We start from the raw sequence: 19,311 nt of genomic DNA on the forward strand, positions 1-19,311 counted from the left end.
CAGACGACGTAGCGCGGCTGTCACGCCACTGACGCTTCGAATGACAGCCGTAATGCCTACAAATACATTATATATTGTACCAATATTATATATTATATATAGTACCAATATATAGATTTATATATATAAGTTCACTACAGAATGTTATACTATACTATATCGTGTTATATTATAGTAGTATTCCACGATATATCTAAACATCACGTCTAAGTATCTTAAATACTCGATAAAAGTGTTCAAAAACAATACGATAAAACATATTACAGCTAGTCTGAATGCATCATTATAGATCAATATACGTCAAGATGCTACTGGAGTTAACATATATCATAATGCTCCTATGAATATATTGTATTGTAATGGTTACAATTATTTTGCATAAAAAATAAGCTGCTAGATAAATCGTCTAAATATTTCATTGAACTTAGAAAACATTATACATCTAAATACGTTACGAAATTTCGTATACATGATCACGATTTCTCGATAAACTATCGTCTGACTACCTTTTCCTCAATATTGAAGTGAAATATCTTGTAAATGCATCTATAATATACATCAAAATATCTGAGATATTTTATAATGCAGTAATATATATTATATCATAATACCTTGAAAAGATTTCATTATATCCTCTAAACCAGAGAAATATCTTTAATATTTAAACTGGGAATACTTCAACACGTTGAGTCCGCTCCGGTCCACCAGGTTGTTTATTTTCCGATAAATTCAATTTTGTTTTTTTTATTTCGTTGGCCGGAAAAATTTATGATGGCGGTACCTAATTAAAATGTATAAAGTACGGAAAAAAGTAAAATTTATGCACCGGAACCTACAAATTTGCGAGTAAATATTAAATTATAGGCCTTGTTTGTCCGCGGACTTGGCCGTTTTTAGGCCATCTGGCGACCATATCGAAATGAGTGGATCATTAAGGCTACGTAAAATATATCGTATTAGTAAATACATGTTAACGATTTATTGATAAACTATTGTCTGACCTCCTATTCCTCAATATTGGTCTTGTAAATGCATCTATAATATATTTCACAATATCTGTAATAGTACACAATATCTATAATATAATACGTTAATATATATAACATCAGAATATCTTGGAAAGATTAAATAATATCCTCAAAACATAGAGAAATATCTTCAATATTTTAAACTGGGAATTCTTAAACACGTTGAGTGCGGTATGCGGTCCACCAGTGGATTGCAGGGTGTTTTTTTCGGACAAATTCCGCTTTTGTTTTTTTGGCGCATTTTCTCATTTATGGAAAAAATGCACTATTGTGCTCGCCATGTCCGTCTGTCTGTCTGTCCGTCCGTGACCACGTTTTCATCGACGAGAAAATGTGCTCTCTGTCACTCACTGCAGTGAGTACTGAGTTATATATTTTTTTAATTTCGTTGGCCGGAAAAATTTATGATGGCGGTACCTAATTAAAATGTATAAAGTACGGAAAAAAGTAAAATTTATGCACCGGTACTTACAAATTTACTAGTAAATATTAAATTTTAGGCCTTGTTTGTCCGCGGACGTGGCCATTTTTAGGCCATCTGGTAACCATATCGTACTTATGCGATGGAAAGAAAAAATAATTTTGTATACGAGTTTACGTACCGGAATTGGAGAGAAAAATTTTTACTTTCGGAATTGCCGTGGGATCATGGCTATCAAAATACCGTAACTGCTACACACATATAAATGTGGGACTTTTGTCCAAATCCCGATGCACTTTCTGCTTTTATGTGAGTCATCCTGACCCAGTTTAGTCGTGTCAGCACTACGCACCTTCTCTGTTTGTGCTGCGGATAATAAAGTGTGTCACTACTTTGACAATGAGACCCATCCACTTTTTAGCGCATTTTCTCATTTATGGGAGAAATTCACTATTGTGCTCGCCATGTCCGTTTGTCTGTCTGTCCGTCCGTCCGTCCGTGACCTCAAGTTTTCGTCGACGAGAAAATGCGCTCTCTGTCACTCACTGCAGTGAGTACTGAGTTATATTTTTTCTGTGTACCGATTCATTCACTCGAATTAATTAATTTAACTACACAAACAATAATATATTTACCCATTATATTCTTCCGTCCTTCACAGACCGTCGGCCGCCAGCTGTGGTGTCGCGGCTACCGAAGAGCGACTCTGTGGTGCGCGGGCACAGCGTGAACCTGACGTGCGTGTTCGAGGGTTCCCCGCTACCTACCATCACGTGGTACAAGGATGACGTCATCCTGCGTCTTGATGACGTCATCGAGCGTGTTGATGACGCGTCACAGACACGCGTGGCGGGCGACCATGTCAACACCAACACCATGAGCGTGACACAGCGACGTGTGCGCTCACGGCAAGTGTGAGTGAAATGCACTGTGTTTCATCCTAATTCATTACTGTCCTTCATTCAAATGACGTTGAAAAAGCGTTGAAAACGAGTTCATTTCGTTGAATCAACGTTCATTCAACGTTTTAACTTCATGTGCCTGTTGTTGTCAACTTATTATACCAAAGGTTCTTAACTGATCTTTCTTGTTTATTAATTGGTTTTTACATGTCCATTGTTGTCACTGCTTCCCAATTATGTATGGAAATGCCATTCTTGTTGTTCTCTCTTCCCCAACTGGACATTTTAGCGTCAGATTTTACTAGGAAAACAATATGCAGTATTTTTTTCTGCACAATATTCAGCAGCTGCAATTTTAGCATCGAAATTAATTATTGTTTCGCTGAATGAGTAAAGTTCTTTTTCTCATGGGTTTCTTCTATTCAAATTCTATTTCTTATATGCTGGACTCAGAAACTGATCTTTTCGGGATCTTTTTTACCCCAATGTATTTGAAAGAAGACGCCTAGCAATCGCGTATATTGTTAGTGACGAGGGCTTTTACAAGCATTCATCATCAATGGTCATAAAGACACCATATTATGTCCATGATGACATCATATTATGTCTATGATGACACCGTATTATGCGGCCTCTTTGCTAGCATATAGTTGTTATTGACATACCGTATTATGCCATGATGACACCGTATTATGCGGCCTCTTTGCTAGCATATAGTTGTTATTGACATCTGGCTATTTCTCGCCAGACATTAATATTCGACGGCTTCTTCTTAACTCCTATTCTTTAAAACAAATATTTAATGTAACATATCTAGTTTCTCAACCACTTATTTTAATTTGTCAGTTTGAATATTTTTTTAGACTCTCAGCGCGTCAAAAAATCCTATTCACTTCCCAAAATTTCCCGAAAATGTCACTAGTATTTCTCCGGTAAATTTCGCTCACTTTAGCATTCTCAGACTTGAATATTTAAATTGCTTCTTAATTATACCTTCGTAACCATATTGTCTTCCACACTTCTGCCCAATTCATAAGTTTCTCATTTATTTCAACAATTCACTGAATTGTTATGTAGCCTAAATATCGCTAATTTTATTTCATCTGCTCACTTCGCTCCATAAAATCTCTTCCCTACGTCGCTGCACAGACATGTGTATGTGTTATGTTATATTTATATACACACTATACAAACTAGGTATGTGTATGTGTTGTGGTATATTTATATATAAACTAGGTACGTGGATGTGTATGTGTTTTTCTTCTGAGCTTCGACAATTTGCTCGTTCAAATTAAACGTACGGGACTAATCTGCCTGACCGATCGAGTTCGTCTTTTATTCCCGAGTCCCTGATAATATTTTTTGTATTCTTGGTAATCACGGAAGTGTTTCGGACGTAGCAGTCCCAGGCCACGCTGGAATGCTGCCTTCTATACAATATCCAATCCTAAATATCGCGCTTATATATAATATAAAAAATGTTTCGTAACAAAGCTTAATTTCAATAATTTTTGCATGCAAACGGACCAGTGATTTTCAGCCATTCAGTTCCCACCAATAAATCAGCCGAGACTGGAACCCGGTATATTTGCTAAGAAAACGTATATTTTAGCACCATAAATAACTTGTTTTGAAATTGTTTTTCCTGTACAGTATAAGGACAGCAGTGCGTTATTCACTCAAACATGTTAAACATTGCATCGCGCACCTGCTAACTCACACTCAATTCACTACTGAACATTCAGTAAAATTCAGCGTCGAATCATCGATGGCCGCCTATAACCCGCCCATAAATTTAACGCAGGTGACGTTTGAAAATGAAAGGCAGGCCTGGCAGCAATCCTGCCCCTGCTCCACTCGCTTGTTCGTTAGCGAGTCCAGAAGCGATGACTAATGCCCGTAGAAAAACAAAAGAAATCTTGTGTAGTCTCTGTGCAAACACACGCTGCACTCAGAAATATGAATGGGTCATATTATCAGAAAAAGAATATAGAATCTTGTGTAGTATCCGCGCAAATACAAGATGTTGTCAGAAAAATGAACGGCTCATATTATCCTAATAGTGACACACTTTTTAACCTACAGTGCGAGCAGAGAGCGGAAGATGCACTGATATGCCATTTCCGGGGCCAGACTATGTAAACCACGAATGGGCAAAATGTGCTTTGCAATTTAGAGAATGTCCCGCTTATTGCTCTTAGTGTAGAAATGAATCGCTTTTCAAGACCGGCCGACGTAAGATTTTATCTACGAAGATGTGGCCGCGGTTTTTGATTAGGTGCGAGATCAAGAAAAAAAAGCAAAAAGGTCCCGAAGAGTAAATGGCTACAGCAACAGCTGCAAAACTTACACTGTCGAGCCTTGTCTCATTATGCAATGGAGTCGAGGGGAATTATCTGGCCGCTGCCGCTATGGCTTGATCGCTTGGTGGGGACTTAGACCATGCACTCTGAAAAATGAACGGGCGATATTGTGTAAATAGTGACACACTTATGCGCGTACGTAGCACTAATACGGCCTTTTGCCGGGCTAAGCTTGCTATGGATGACCCACAAAATAAAATGCATCGTTATTTGGACAACTTATTTTTCGTTATTCGGATAACTTTATTACGAGTCATGGTATCTTCATATGCAACTCAACATTGCGCTTTCAATTATTCGCATACATTTAATATGAATCAATATTATTTGAGTTCCTAACTTCAATTAATTCTGGCGAAATAGAAGTGCAAATAAAGCGGTTAATTAACAATTAAAGTCGGCCATCGTTAGCTTAACATGAATTTAAAGTGAACAATATAAAATAAGATTTATGACTTCAAGCCTTGCATTTCGACAGACTTTAAATATTATATATAAACGGAAATTCACAGGCCTAATATCATAAAAATAAAAAATTTTACTACTTGCTCATGATTTTACTTGCGTACGGTTGTACACTATTGAAAACNGCGCAGGCTGTGGAAGTGATCCGCAGTCTGTGGAAGTGATGCGCAGTCTGTGGAAGTGATGCGCAGACTGTGGAAGTGATGCGCAGCCTGTGGAAGTGATGCGCGTCTCATTAGCTGAGCGTGCGCAGTCTGCGGAAGTGATGCTGTTTGTGGACGTGATGCGCAGACTGTGGAAGTGATGCGCGTCTCATTTGCTGATCGAGCGCAGCCTGTACGTGGAAGTGATGCGCGTCTGAGCGTGCGCAGTCTGTGGAAGTGATGACAAAGTTCATTAGCTGATGTGATGAGTCGTCTTAATTAATTAATTTGCATGCATGTCACTTGTGTGATGCGATGTATCGTGCATGTGAGTGCGCTGTACGTAGCCTATGATTGTGATGGAAGATACAGTGCATATGATGCTTGATGCTACATTGTATGATGAATTAATGATGAATGTATGATCAATGTATGTTTAATATCAGTGCAGCTTCCACGCCTCCCGAACCACACCAAATCAGTCTAAGTTAACACCCGTGATTTGAATACAATGATGGCGTCTATGTCCTGGAGTTCATTAGGACTGGACTTTGAGTGACGGCTACGCATGATTTTTCAATGTATTTTTCTTTTAAAAATCACTGAAAAATCAACGTATTTTTCTTTTAAAAATCACTGAAAAATCAACGTATTTTTCTTTTAAAAATCACTGAAATGCCTAATTGAGGAATATGGCAGTTACAGCGGCGGCCAACCGTTTGCCATTCGGCTGCCTACGAATTTGACCATGCAGGGTTGCCAGATGGTGCGCAAGAGAAAATGGCCAAATAAACTCGCAAAATAGGTCCAAAGCGACCACAGTTTAATATTAATTAGTAATGTAGTAATTTGATAAGCAGCAATTGACTTTTTCGCCTTTTTAGACGTCGAAAATTTTAATAACTGTAAGGCCATCTTTAGATTTTGGCCGGTCAACGGAATCGAAAATATAGACTCTAAGAGTCGAATTTGACCGGAAAGAGGCCCATCTGTCGACACTGCTACTTACCAGTCACCGAATTTCAAGAGCTACGTTTCTGGCCGCCTACTAATATAACGGCGACAATTGTTTACTGATCAAACTCTGGCCAGCGATCGCATTTGCATTTGAATGTCAGCAAATTACGGCAGCGAGGGTGAAAGTGTGTGCTAAGTATCTGGGGGCCAAATCTCGTGCCTGAACTACTTACTACTTACAGGCCAAAGGGTCGTGAATCTCTAGTGTTTATTGAACAGTCAAGTTGTGACTTTCCTCGACGTTTGTGATGCCAACGACTAATGCTATTGGCATGCAGTCTGTGGATTGTATTAACGTAACTTATACAGTGGCGTCTGGCCGTCCAATTTTTTTCTTAGACGAAGTTTTTTTAATTTCAACGTATTTTTATGGGAAGTATTTTTATGTATTTATCATTGAATCTATTTTTATGGTAAGAAAATGAAATAACTGTAATGAGCAATCATGTGTGATTGTAATCATGGTCGTTGCACCAATCAGGATTACCCTACGACCAGCCGCCGACATTGGTTGGACTCATTGAATTTGGTTCATAAAAGCGAATAAATTGTATGAAGAAAATTAATTTAAAAATCATAATTGTCGAATTCCGGTTTCTAGTTCAGGAACCGCTTAAAAAGAAGAATACTGGCAAATTCGTTTGTGTTGGGTCTAGCTTATTTTCTTCAGATTCAGCTTAAAATTTTTAATCGGTATTTTAGTATAGAAATTTAATTTTGAAACTAAAATGGGAGATAAAAATCATCATACTCAAACTAATTTCAACCCTTTGTCGTGGTAGCAATCAAAATTGTGCAACGCATGCCATAAAACTCTTTGCCATTAACAACAAAATTGAATTTAACTGAAAAACTCGACTTCCGAACATTACGAAGCCAAATTCGCGGTTGCCCACGCGCTCATTAACAAACTATAGTTGCCAGAATTGCTACTTCTACGCCGTTCTTAAAAATACCGTTGCTGTTGTTACGCTGTTGATAAAATACGCCTTAAGCGTATTTTTTCTTAACTGCAATAAGTGCAATGAGCAATCGAATATGATGTTTTTTCAACAAAGTCCCCATATCAAAGCAGTTCACGCTGTTAGATTGGTTATGGAAGCTTGGTGCAGATTTTCCTTTAGTATTCGAACATACCAATGCTTTAAAGTAGTTCTAGATAAACAAAAAAAAAAAAAGGGCTCGTAAGCTTCAAATATGTTCTCCAACTGTGCCGCGTATTGGCTTGTGCAGTGTGCATTATTCAGAGCAACATAGCTTAGCTTTCAATTTCTTTATGGCAAGCAGACGCTTGACTCAGGTGGCTGCTTTATAGAGGGCCACGTCCCCGACTCAAGGCCCAGGTGGCTGCCTTGTAGAGGGCCACGTCCCCGACTCAAGGCCCAGGTGGCTGCCTTATAGAGGGCCACGTCCCCGACTCAAGGCCCTGATGGCTGTCTTATAGAGGGCCACGTCCCTGATTCAGGGCCCAGGTGGCTGCGGGTTACAGCAATTTCTCAAAGGCGGCGCCGCGCCATTTCTCGCGGGTGTTCGACGCTGCGGGATTGGCGGGCTGGAGCTTCTGTCCATCACTGTCGCTGTGAGCGTCAGTCTCGCGTCAGGCCGGGATCAGTCCCCGGCGACAGCTGATCTGTCGCGATAAGACCTTAGGAAAAATCGCTTTGTGATTAAGATAAACCCGGTGAAAATTTACCATGGCCAGAAATCATGCCCGCCCTGCCTTCTGGTTCTTAATGTCTTGTAGAGAGATGGGCTTACAGAGAGCGACTCTTGGGAGGAATTTTGAAATAATAGTCATCATGGTGATCATGAGTGCTTGACGGAATAAAAATATACATAGAAATAGTACTACTGTTCAGTTGATGAATAAATGATCTATATAGAATGAACTCCTAGCTTGAGGCCAATGGTGCCTGAATCTATACTTTCATCAATACCTCAGATATTTGCCTGCACTTCACACACAATACACAATTTGTATTGAATAAATGGAATATTGTAGGTTGTTGGGCCACAAGACTGCGCTAAACACTATTTAAACACTATTAACAGGACACTCGTGCCAGTTTGCACACTTAATAGCAGAACACTATGGAGACAGTTTGCACACTAATGGCAGGACATTAGTACCAGTAAGGACACAATAGTGTCAGGTTTTGTCCGCTCGACTAGTCCGAAATTTGGTCCGTGACGGAATTACTAATTAAAGTAGTGAGTTCTCCCCGAGGTCAGTTTGACGGGAAACAAATGATGGTTTTAATTAATTAACTCAAGTTCTTGGTTGTGCTTGTGAACACCTCAAAGCAGTAAATGAACGAATCGCACCTTCCATATAATTTTTGAGTCGTTGTAATATCTTTTAATTAAGTTTCCTATGAGGCTCGACAGTCCTCAAGTTTCAACAAAAAGTTTCGTCTCTAACTTGTGTGGGAAATATTTGATGCACGAAAAGTCTTTGAACATAACAAATGAACTCTGATAGACGAGCACTTACGGTAATTCTTCTGTTGTGCAAATGCATTAGAGAAAAGTTATTGTTATTTACCTAACTCGACAAAACTTGACCTAATCTAACCAAACTTGACCTAACTTAACCAAACTTAACTAAACTTATCCCAGCCCAATCAAACTTAACAAAACCTAACCTAACCAAACTTAACCTAACCTAACAAAACTTGACCTAGCCTAACCAAACTTAACCCAACCTATCTAAACTTAACCCAGCCTAACCAAACTTAACCCAGCCTAACCAAACTTAACCCAGCCTAACCAAACTTAACCCAACCTATCTAAACTTAACCCAGCCTAACCAAACTTAACCCAGCCTAACCAAACTTAACCCAGCTTGACCAAACTTAACCCAGCCTAACCAAACTTAACCCAGCCTAACCAAACTTAACACAACTTGACCAAATTTAATAGAACTTACCTAATCAAACTCTACTTAACCTAGCCAAACTTAACGAACCAAACTTAACCTAACTTACCTAACCTCTTCTAATGAAGAAACTTACAGCCACCTGATGCCATGCTAGACACAGCGCAATTCAGTGTTCCAGGGGCCATACTTTCAAAAAAGTTAAGAGATCGTAAGTTCATTAGCCAATCATTGACGGCCTTTCAAGCGAAATCCACCAATCATAGACAAGAAAATAGAGCGTAAGTACTTACGTTAACTTAGCGAGTTTTGAAAGTAGGGCCCCAGGTTCGCTGCACGAGTTCCAGCCGTTGTGTTGTGCCGGCCGGCAATAAAGTCATGAAGTCATTGACAAGAGAGAAGATGGAGCAGTTCATTGTGCGATGGTAGAGTCATGCTATGATTGTCGGCAATGTGTCACGACCGCGTCAGTAATAACTGCTTGGCCCGAGATCGACTCGCCCTCGTCTGGCCCAGACGTCTCACGGAAAAGCATCCAAAACACGGCGCTTCCTTCTCGGCTCGTCGAACATTTCAACAGGAGATCGGAATGTCTTCGAACGATTGCAAGGATGTTCGGCTGCGTCCGACTGTTGGTAGTTGTAAAAGAAATTTTCTGAGACAAAGTTATGCTGCTTCATCGTTGTCAACGGCTTGCACCACGCAATTGTAGGCTGTACGTTTAATACATTATGAAAAAATGGGATGAACACAAAGCTGAAAATATAACTCAGTACTCACTGCAGTGTGTGACAGAGAGTACATTTTCTCGTCGACGAAAACGTGAAGTCACGGACGGACAGGCGGACAGACAGACAGACAGACAGACGGACGGACAGACCGACGGACGGACGGACGGACAGATGGGCATGGCGAGCACAATAGTGCATTTTTTCCAAAAATGAGAAAATGCGCTAAAAAGTCCTAATAAGTGGAGCTCCCATAGAATACAGGAGCATATTGGCTAACACTTTTATTCTCTATATGGAATTGGCTGTTTTCTTTATAGCCGCTGACCAGATGTGATAGATTTTTTACTTGAAAAACCAATGTGTCGATGTTTGTTCTTATTTATATATCTATGAAGATATACCTAGCTTTTGGAACAAGGATTGTGTAACACATTCACGTGCGTCTGGTGTTTATATGGCGTGCCACGTACTTGCAAAGTAATCTAAGATTTGCGTTTTACTTTAAATTTTGAGTGAGAGTCGCACAGCTTATGTTTTTAAATTTGTAAATCTGATTTGAAGACGTAAAAGACACTAATAAAATTATTTGTTTTGTTCTTTCGTAGCCTTGTGAGGGAATGCATTTTTATGAATTTTTCGACAATTGCACTAATTTACGCGGCCGTTAATACGAAGGCGCATCTGTCAGCTAAGCTTTTAGGTGTCAAAAACATAGATGTTTAGGTCATACATTCGGAATCCTGAACATGAGCGCTGCTTATACATGTTTTTTTGTTGTGTTAGCTAAAAATTCAACGTTGCGTTAACCGAAACTGTTTTAACTGCAACAACTTTGTGATAACTAAAAAAACTTGTGTCTTTTGTACAGTGGGAAATGTGAGTGTCATTGGGAACTCTGCGTGTAATGAAAATAGCAATAAATAAATGAATAAAATACTTAAAAAAAACTTTTTAAAAAACCACGTTTTTCTTGTGGACTAAAAAGTAGAAAATAAAATACTTAAAAAAAACTTTTTAAAAAACCACGTTTTTCTTGTGGACTAAAAAGTAGAAAATAAATTATGGCTCGCCCCAAAAAACGTGTGTCGGGCAGATTTATGATTAAAGCGAAAAGCACACTTAAATTTTGGAAATTTGATGGTGAACGTACAGCCCGACCCACGTTTTTTTGGGNGCCGCCTGTCGTTTCAGGATTTCCTTTAAGGGTCGCCTGTCGTTTCAGGATTTCCTTTAAGGGCCGCCTGTCGTCTCAGGATTTCCTTTAGGGGCCGCCTGTCGTCTTATAGGACCTCATTCAAGGACCGCCTTTTTCCTATTACGAATTATGTGATCTGTTCTGTCGAACTTATTGTATCAACTATTGATCGCTTCCGTTTACACGTACCTTCGTTCGGCTGGGTAGTCATCAAACATGAAGTTCATGTCGCAGTGGTTGATGGCTGCAACGCAGCACACTCGACGAAATGTTTGGCCAACGAAATTCAGCAAAGTTATATTTCATTTGCTTCGAACATTCTATGAATATTCAATCAACATAGTTATTTGTATCGTACAAAACAATCCTTGAGCAACTCTGAAATTCAATGAACGATAAGTCACCGAATTAACGTACTTGTTTGTTTTACATCATCATACCATCCTTTAATGGTGGACACTCGTGAGGTATTCGAGCAAGCAGCTTCTGATGCAACGACCTTTCAGGACGCACGGCTACAGGGGTACGGTCAGGCATGGAAAGCCGTCCTGTAAGAGCGGGGTTTGTTTCAATGTACATGCGGTTGTCCTCTTGAAGTTCTTGACCCTTGACTGGGTATCCGTTTTTAGAACACGATAGACACAGAAGCAGCAGTGAAAGTGCCTTCAGAACCAGATGGTCTGATGGTCTGTTCTCACAGCAGCAGCATTATCGTCTGCCCAGACATACACGCACCAGCTTGAGGCGCGCAGGGTCTAAACCTATAGTCTAGTAATTGATTACCTTACGTGGCAAGCCGCTTAATTTCACACTTACTTTCGCTAAATTTATCACTCTCATCTAACCTGGAATACGAGCGACAGCTCGCCAACCGCCAGCTTTGATCAGGAATGTTGTAATTAATTTAGTATAGCGAACTCCTCAAGAATCGTAATTTCTCTCCCTTTGTTTGAGGAAGAAAATTCGGCGAGCATCTGGGGGTTCGGAGGATGATTGATTTGCTTATTGTTGTGGCTATTAACACTGAGGCTCCTTGGTGGCCTCGAGATCTTCCAATGAATATTAATGTTAGTAAAGTACAGCTTGACTCTGGGGCTGCGGGCTGTGCATCTTGAAAATGAACCCTGCACAGCCTGACTCAAGGGCTGCGGGCTGTACATCTTGAAATTAAACCCTGCACAGCCTGACTCAAGGGCTGCGGGCTGTACATCTGAAAATTAACCCTGCACAGCCTGACTCCTGTCTCTTATACACATCTAGATGTGTATAAGAGACAGGAGCAACACAGTTGCACAAATGAGCAACACAGTTGCACAAATGAGCAACACAGTTGCACAAATGAGCAACACAGTTGCACAAATGAGCAACACAGTTGCACAAATGAGCAACACAGTTGCACAAATGAGCAACACAGTTGCACAAATGAGCAACACAGTTGCACAAATGAGCAACACAGTTGCACAAATGAGCAACACAGTTGCACAAATGAGCAACACAGTTGCACAAATGAGCAACACAGTTGCACAAATGAGCAACACAGTTGCACAAATGAGCAACACAGTTGCACAAATGAGCAACACAGTTGCACAAATGAGCAACACAGTTGCACAAATGAGCAACACAGTTGCACAAATGAGCAACACAGTTGCACAAATGAGCAACACAGTTGCACAAATGAGCAACACAGTTGCACAAATGAGCAACACAGTTGCACAAATGAGCAACACAGTTGCACAAATGAGCAACACAGTTGCACAAATGAGCAACACAGTTGCACAAATGAGCAACACAGTTGCACAAATGAGCAACACAGTTGCACAAATGAGCAACACAGTTGCACAAATGAGCAACACAGTTGCACAAATGAGCAACACAGTTGCACAAATGAGCAACACAGTTGCACAAATGAGCAACACAGTTGCACAAATGAGCAACACAGTTGCACAAATGAGCAACACAGTTGCACAAAGAGCACCACAGTTGCACAAATGAGCAACGTTTGCACAAATGTGTAACACAATTGCACAAATGAGCCACACAGTTGCACAAATGAGCAACACAGTTGCACAAATGAGCCACACAGTTGCACAAATAAGCAACACTTGCACAAATGAGCAACACAGTTGCACAAATGAGCAACACAGTTGCACAAATAAGCACCACAGTTGCACAAATGTGTAACACAGTTGCACAAATGTGTAACACAGTTGCACAAATGTGTAACACAGTTGCACAAATGAGCAACACAGTTGCACAAATTAGCCGCACAGTTGCACAAATGTGTAACACAGTTCCACAAATGTGTAACACAGTTGCACAAATGTGTAACACAGTTGCACAAATGAGCAACACAGTTGCACAAATGTGTACACCACAGTTGCACAAATGAGCAACGTTTGCACAAATGTGTAACACAATTGCACAAATGAGCAACACAGTTGCACAAATGTGTAACACAGTTGCACAAATGAGCAACACAGTTACACATTTGTGCAACACAGTTGCACAAATGAGTAACACAGTTGCACAAATGAGCAACACAGTTGCACAAATGTGCAACACAGTTGCACAAATGTGCAACACAGTTGCACAAGTGTGTAACACAGTTGCACAAATGAGTAACACATTTAGCTCGTCCTCGTGTCAGGTTGGTTGGCATTCAAGCCTCCAATGGCAGCAGTGAAGCGTGATAAAAATGTATGAATTAAACCGAATAATGAATTAACATGATATTGGTCAAATATCACAGTTTATAATTTTGAGTTTATACAATTTTGACGCTATACAACACTTGGCGCGCAGATCAGATTTTTGCAGTTATGTCTCACTTTTTATGTACATTGTTTATTTCAATTTTATTTCGCGTGCATTTAATTGAATCATAACGTTGGTTTTCATTTTATAACTTCGTCATGTACCTAAAATTTTTTTTCTTGTTAATATCTTTTCTACATTTGCGTTCTGAGAATTTCGATAGAATAAATATTTTAATGTATAATGGAAAATCATACAGATTTTCTTAAGACAATTCATATTAAATCTGCATAGCACAAGCTAAACTTTTCAGATGGAGATTTTTTCGCTTCTATACACTTGCGCTCAACCACTATCACTTATTGCTATAATTAAACTCGATAAGAAGGTTCAGTTCCTGTCTCTTATACACATCTAGATGTGTATAAGAGACAGGTGTTGCTCATTTGTGCAACTGTGTTNTCAGATGGAGATTTTTTCGCTTCTATACACTTGCGCTCAACCACTATCACTTATTGCTATAATTAAACTCGATAAGAAGGTTCAGTTCAGTAACACAGTCCTTATTTAGCTATTGTTCGCAACCATGAGTAGAATCAATACACATGATTGAAAATTAATTGACAATTTATCAAATCAAATGCAATTTTTCAACTCGTTTCGTATCTTTGAGTAGAATTAGCTCACAAATGTGAATAAACATACAATTTGTTCTAATTTAAAATTTGAATATTTCTTCAGTAACTGCGACAGGGCATCTAATTAATACTTACCGCATTCTCTTGCGCGGAGAAATTCATGGCTTCGCCGTATTCTTTAATTGAGTCGCCGTATTCACAGCTCAGCCGTACCAGAGTCACCGTATTCATAGCTTAGCTGTACCAGAGTCACCGTATTCACAGCTCAGCCGTACCAGAGTCACCGTATTCATAGCTTAGCCGTACCAGAGTCGCCGTATTCATAGCTCAGCCGTACCAGAGTCACCGTATTCACAGCTCAGCCGTACCAGAGTCACCGTATTCATAGCTTNCTCGTCACCGCACGCCTCAGCACCACAGGAAGCCTCACCACAACCGACATGAGCCTGTGCAGCATCGCAGGACGAGGCGGGATTCACCAATCGCTGGCGATTGGTGGCGTCGATACGAAAATCTGAGCGAGTCTCGCCGCCATGTCGGCGTCCGACCAAGAATTTCTGGGAGGCTCTCTAGGCCGCCTCTAGGAATCTCTGCCAGCCTTTCTAGGCCAACTCAAGGTATTTCTGGGGGGCTTTCTAGACCGATTCTAGAAATTTCTGCAGGTCTTTCAAGGCCTACTCTAGGGAGCGGGGATGAAGACTTTCAGAGCCAGCCTGCCTCCCGGAAGAATTTTACTTTCAAAGTCCAGCCGTCGCAGGATTTGGTAAGCGGCGCTGAAGTCTCGGGAGACGGACTATCTATTCTCGGCAGCGATCCGCTGCAAAATCGAGTTGAAGGCGAACCTTTGCTCGAACGCCGACCTCTGAGACAGTTGTTGAGTCTCAGGCCTTCGAGTGGAGTTCGTGAGACGAGAGACTCCAACGGGCAACGTTTCTCATCCAAAAAACGCAAACAAAAGAAACGGAAAAAGAATAAAAATCGGTGAGACCTGTTTTTTATTTGATGTTCTGTTTTGATCGGACGATTTTCTGGCTTCGCTTATTTTCATATAAATCCCTTAGGTATGTAATTGTTTCCGCTGAGCATGGAAACGGAATGATTTCTAAATAAATGAGAATATTTGATTTCACAAATTAATATATGATTTATTTTGCGTTACACAAGTCAGAGTTTAGTTCATTTCGTTTCAAAACCATAGTTTTTTTCCAGCAATTATTTCCTATTCCTTTGTCATTCTGTATAGTTACGTCATCTTCATGTGTATTGCTGAAGCAAAATTGTGTTGTTTTTTTACTTATCTTTTTACCAATTGAATTTTCCTTGCATTTACTGTTTTTCAAGCAATGGAAACAATGTTTGTTCACAGTAATACTACGTTTTCGACTCCAAAACTTCCTTCCTTCCTTCCGCTGTTTGCATGCATTATTGACTGCTTTATTTTATCATTGACTACTGTAGTTTATTGAAGTGTACTTCTGAAACTGTTTTCATTGTGAGTTATTTAATTTTTTTTGTGTGCTTAGTCATGTTATTGCTCTTTTCTAAATATGTTTTCTTGTTTTTACTTTATTCCAACTCCGACACAACGATTCAACGCTGCCTTGATGCGCATGTCAACGCCCCCTCCAATGTGTCAACGGCCCCACATGACCCTGTCAATTCCCGTGCAATGTTTCAACGGTCCCCATGTCCATGTCAACGGTCCCCATGTCCATGTCAACGCACCTCCAATATGTCAACGGTCCCCATGTCCATGTCAACGGTCCCCATGTCCATGTCAACGCCCCTCCAATATGTCAACGGTTCCCATGTCAATGTCAACTCCCGTCCATTATGTCAACGGTCCCCATGTCCATGTGAACGCCCCTCCAATATGTCAACGGTCCCCATGTCCATGTCAACGGTCCCCATGTCCATGTCAACGGTCCCCATGTCCATGTCAACTCCCGTCCATTATGTCAACGGTCCCCATGTCCATGTCAACGGTCCCCATGTCCATATCAACGCCCCTCCAATATGTCAACGCCCTTCCTTGAGCTCTTTTCTTATTTCTGGCTTCTTGAGTTTTTTGTTTGAATCAAATTTCAATTTATTTCTTTATTATTTCTTTTAAATAATTGTTTTTCATATTTATTATTTTTTAATTCACTCATAATCTGTCTTTTTTGATAATATCTTTACTGACTATAATCGTATTTCACGAAGTGAATTTAATGAACGTCTATTCTTATCCACCTGTCTAACTTTTTATTCCAATGTTCCGCTCGATCATTGACTTTTAAATGACTTTCTGATTCCTACTTTATATTTCCATCCCTTGATAACTTACTAAAATAACTTACGATTTAACAACGTGTCTCGATAATTTCAATGAATCAATACCTACAATGCTATTTTCATGTTTTTTTGCCAAAACAATTGTGTATTGTAACATAACATCTTTGCCGATTCGCTTCAAATTGTATCCATATTGAATATTATTAACTCAAACGGTGCATTATTACTCTAAATTGTTTAAATTGCATACGAATTTTTATACTTGATTCAACAGGCTCATATCATCAGAAATAAACGATGTAATGTATTCATATTCGGACGATTCTAGGCGCACTACCGACTCTGACGAGTTAACCGTTGACACAACGTCAACACGAACCGTTGACACGACGTCAACACGAACCGTTGACACGACGTCATCACAAACCATTGACGCAACGTCAGCACGAACCGTTGACACAATGTCAGCACGAACCGTTGACTCGATGTCAACACGAACCTTTGACATGACGTCAGCACGAACCGTTGACTCGACGTCAACACGAACCGTTGACATGACGTCAACACGAACCGTTGACACGACGTCATCACAAACCGTTGATGCATCAACACCAACCGTTGACACAGCGACAACACGACGCAGACTCAGTGGCGCACGACTAAACCAACCAGAACCCGAAGATTCGTTGATAAGATCTTATACTGGTGAAGAACAGAACGAGATTCACCACCACAACGATCACCAGCATCCCCAGGCTGCGCCCCGCACTGTTAATCACAACTATAAAATACGTCACCACAATCACAGACAGAAACTAGAAGACCAAATTCTTGATCCTCCTCTAGGGAATGACTACATCACGGGACCGAGACCTAGAGCTTTTCACATGAGTAGATCTAGTAACCGTTTAAATACATCACGTGTTTATATTAACGAGACACACACACGGCAAGGTCAAAGACCTGCGGTCCAGAGCCGCCTAGGTCCCCGTAACCGTATCAGGCTCGGCCCAGTCCTCCACCCAAGCCATCCTAATCGGCCGAGACTTCATGCGAGCGGGCAACCGACGGGACCGACTGACAGCCAACCTTTACGTAGGAATAATACGTCAAACAGTCACCGCCCTACGCATCCTAGACGTCCTTCGGGCGGATATTTTCCTGCCAACAGAAGGGCAGGAGGAGGAGGAGGAGGGTTGTCAGCTCGGGGCACGCGAAGGATCGTATCGAGTCTGAGTATAGGAGTCGTAGAGGACGACCACGCTGGAGTGTACAAGTGTGTTGCCACCTCCAGGGAGGGCAGAGCTGAACAACAAGTGCAACTCAGCGTCATTCCGCGTGAGTAACGAACGGGACTCGGGGTTAATGAAATACCTCCGCCTATAAAGGGTGAGTAAATGACGTCACATGAATGGAAGGTTCATAACAAATCTCCACCAAAAATGTATGGTTAATGAAAGTCTAGTCGGTAGGAGTCGAGTAGCTATTCCAAACTACCGTCAGTCATGAAAAGATCCGGTCACATGACACTATTTTAGATCTCTTGTAAACAAGGCACGAAAAGGAAAAGAATCGGCGACAGGCCACATCTGGCCTACTATCCAGCGCCGACATCACTATGTTATGCTGTTATGTTAAATATCTCCGACTAAAGGGTGAGTAATTTGTGATTAAATGTCCGCCAGAAATGCGATTAAATAACTCCACGTTAAAATGTGTTTAATGACAGAACCCTGCCAAAAACGTGAGTAAATAACAGCTCTTAAAATAGGGGTTTAATAGGAGATAAGAACCCTGCCTTACATTGATTAATTAACTACACTCGAATAATGGCTTCCATAACAAAGAAAATATTTCGAAAATTGATTCACATGTACGTAATTTTATCGTGGTCGTGTCCTAAATTTTTTATTGCCAATCATGGAATCGTCCTCGAAACGTTCTCCTAAAATTGTTGAGTTATAACATTTTTCCCAAAAAGAATTTAAAAACAAAGAAATCTCCAAGCAAATTCACCATATCGACATTGAAAATGTTTTCAATATCGATATGGTGAATTTACTAGGCGTTTTCTTTGTTTTTAAATTCCTTGTAGACTTGCGATTTAAGCAGACTGATGATATAAGTACTTTTTTCCCAAAAAGAAATATGATCTATCAATTTTCAAGTATCTATTTTCTATCAAGTATATTGTATATGTATCACCTATAGTGCCCACTGTTACTAATCATACCCCGGCGTGCCCGCAGCGCTGGACCCCGGGCTGGTATACCCATGCCCATACGACTCCTTCTGTCTCAACGGCGGCACTTGTATGTTCTTCAAGTTCGTCGGCGAGCTCGTCTGCCAGTGAGTAATTCATGAGTACAGCCTTCTTATTCATGAGTACAGCCTTCTTGTTCATGAGTACAGCCTTCTTGTTCATGAGTACAGCCTTCTTGTTCATGAGTACAGCCTTCTTGTTCATGAGTACAGCCTTCTTGTTCATGAGTACAGCCT

General features: G+C 40.4%; 1 protein-coding gene across 1 annotated transcript; it reads left to right on the plus strand.

The window, feature by feature from the left end:
- Positions 1 to 2,110: 2,110 nt before the first annotated feature.
- LOC108667850 lies at positions 2,111 to 19,165 on the plus strand (the record flags this gene model as incomplete). Its single annotated transcript, XM_018154944.1, has 3 exons — positions 2,111 to 2,363; positions 17,984 to 18,150; positions 19,062 to 19,165. Coding segments are annotated over 3 exons (524 nt in total), but the record flags the coding sequence as incomplete, so codon positions are not given.
- Positions 19,166 to 19,311: the final 146 nt, after the last annotated feature.

Source organism: Hyalella azteca, unplaced genomic scaffold (assembly GCF_000764305.2).
Source record: "Hyalella azteca isolate HAZT.00-mixed unplaced genomic scaffold, Hazt_2.0.2 contig12191, whole genome shotgun sequence".
Lineage (NCBI taxonomy): Eukaryota > Metazoa > Arthropoda > Malacostraca > Amphipoda > Hyalellidae > Hyalella > Hyalella azteca.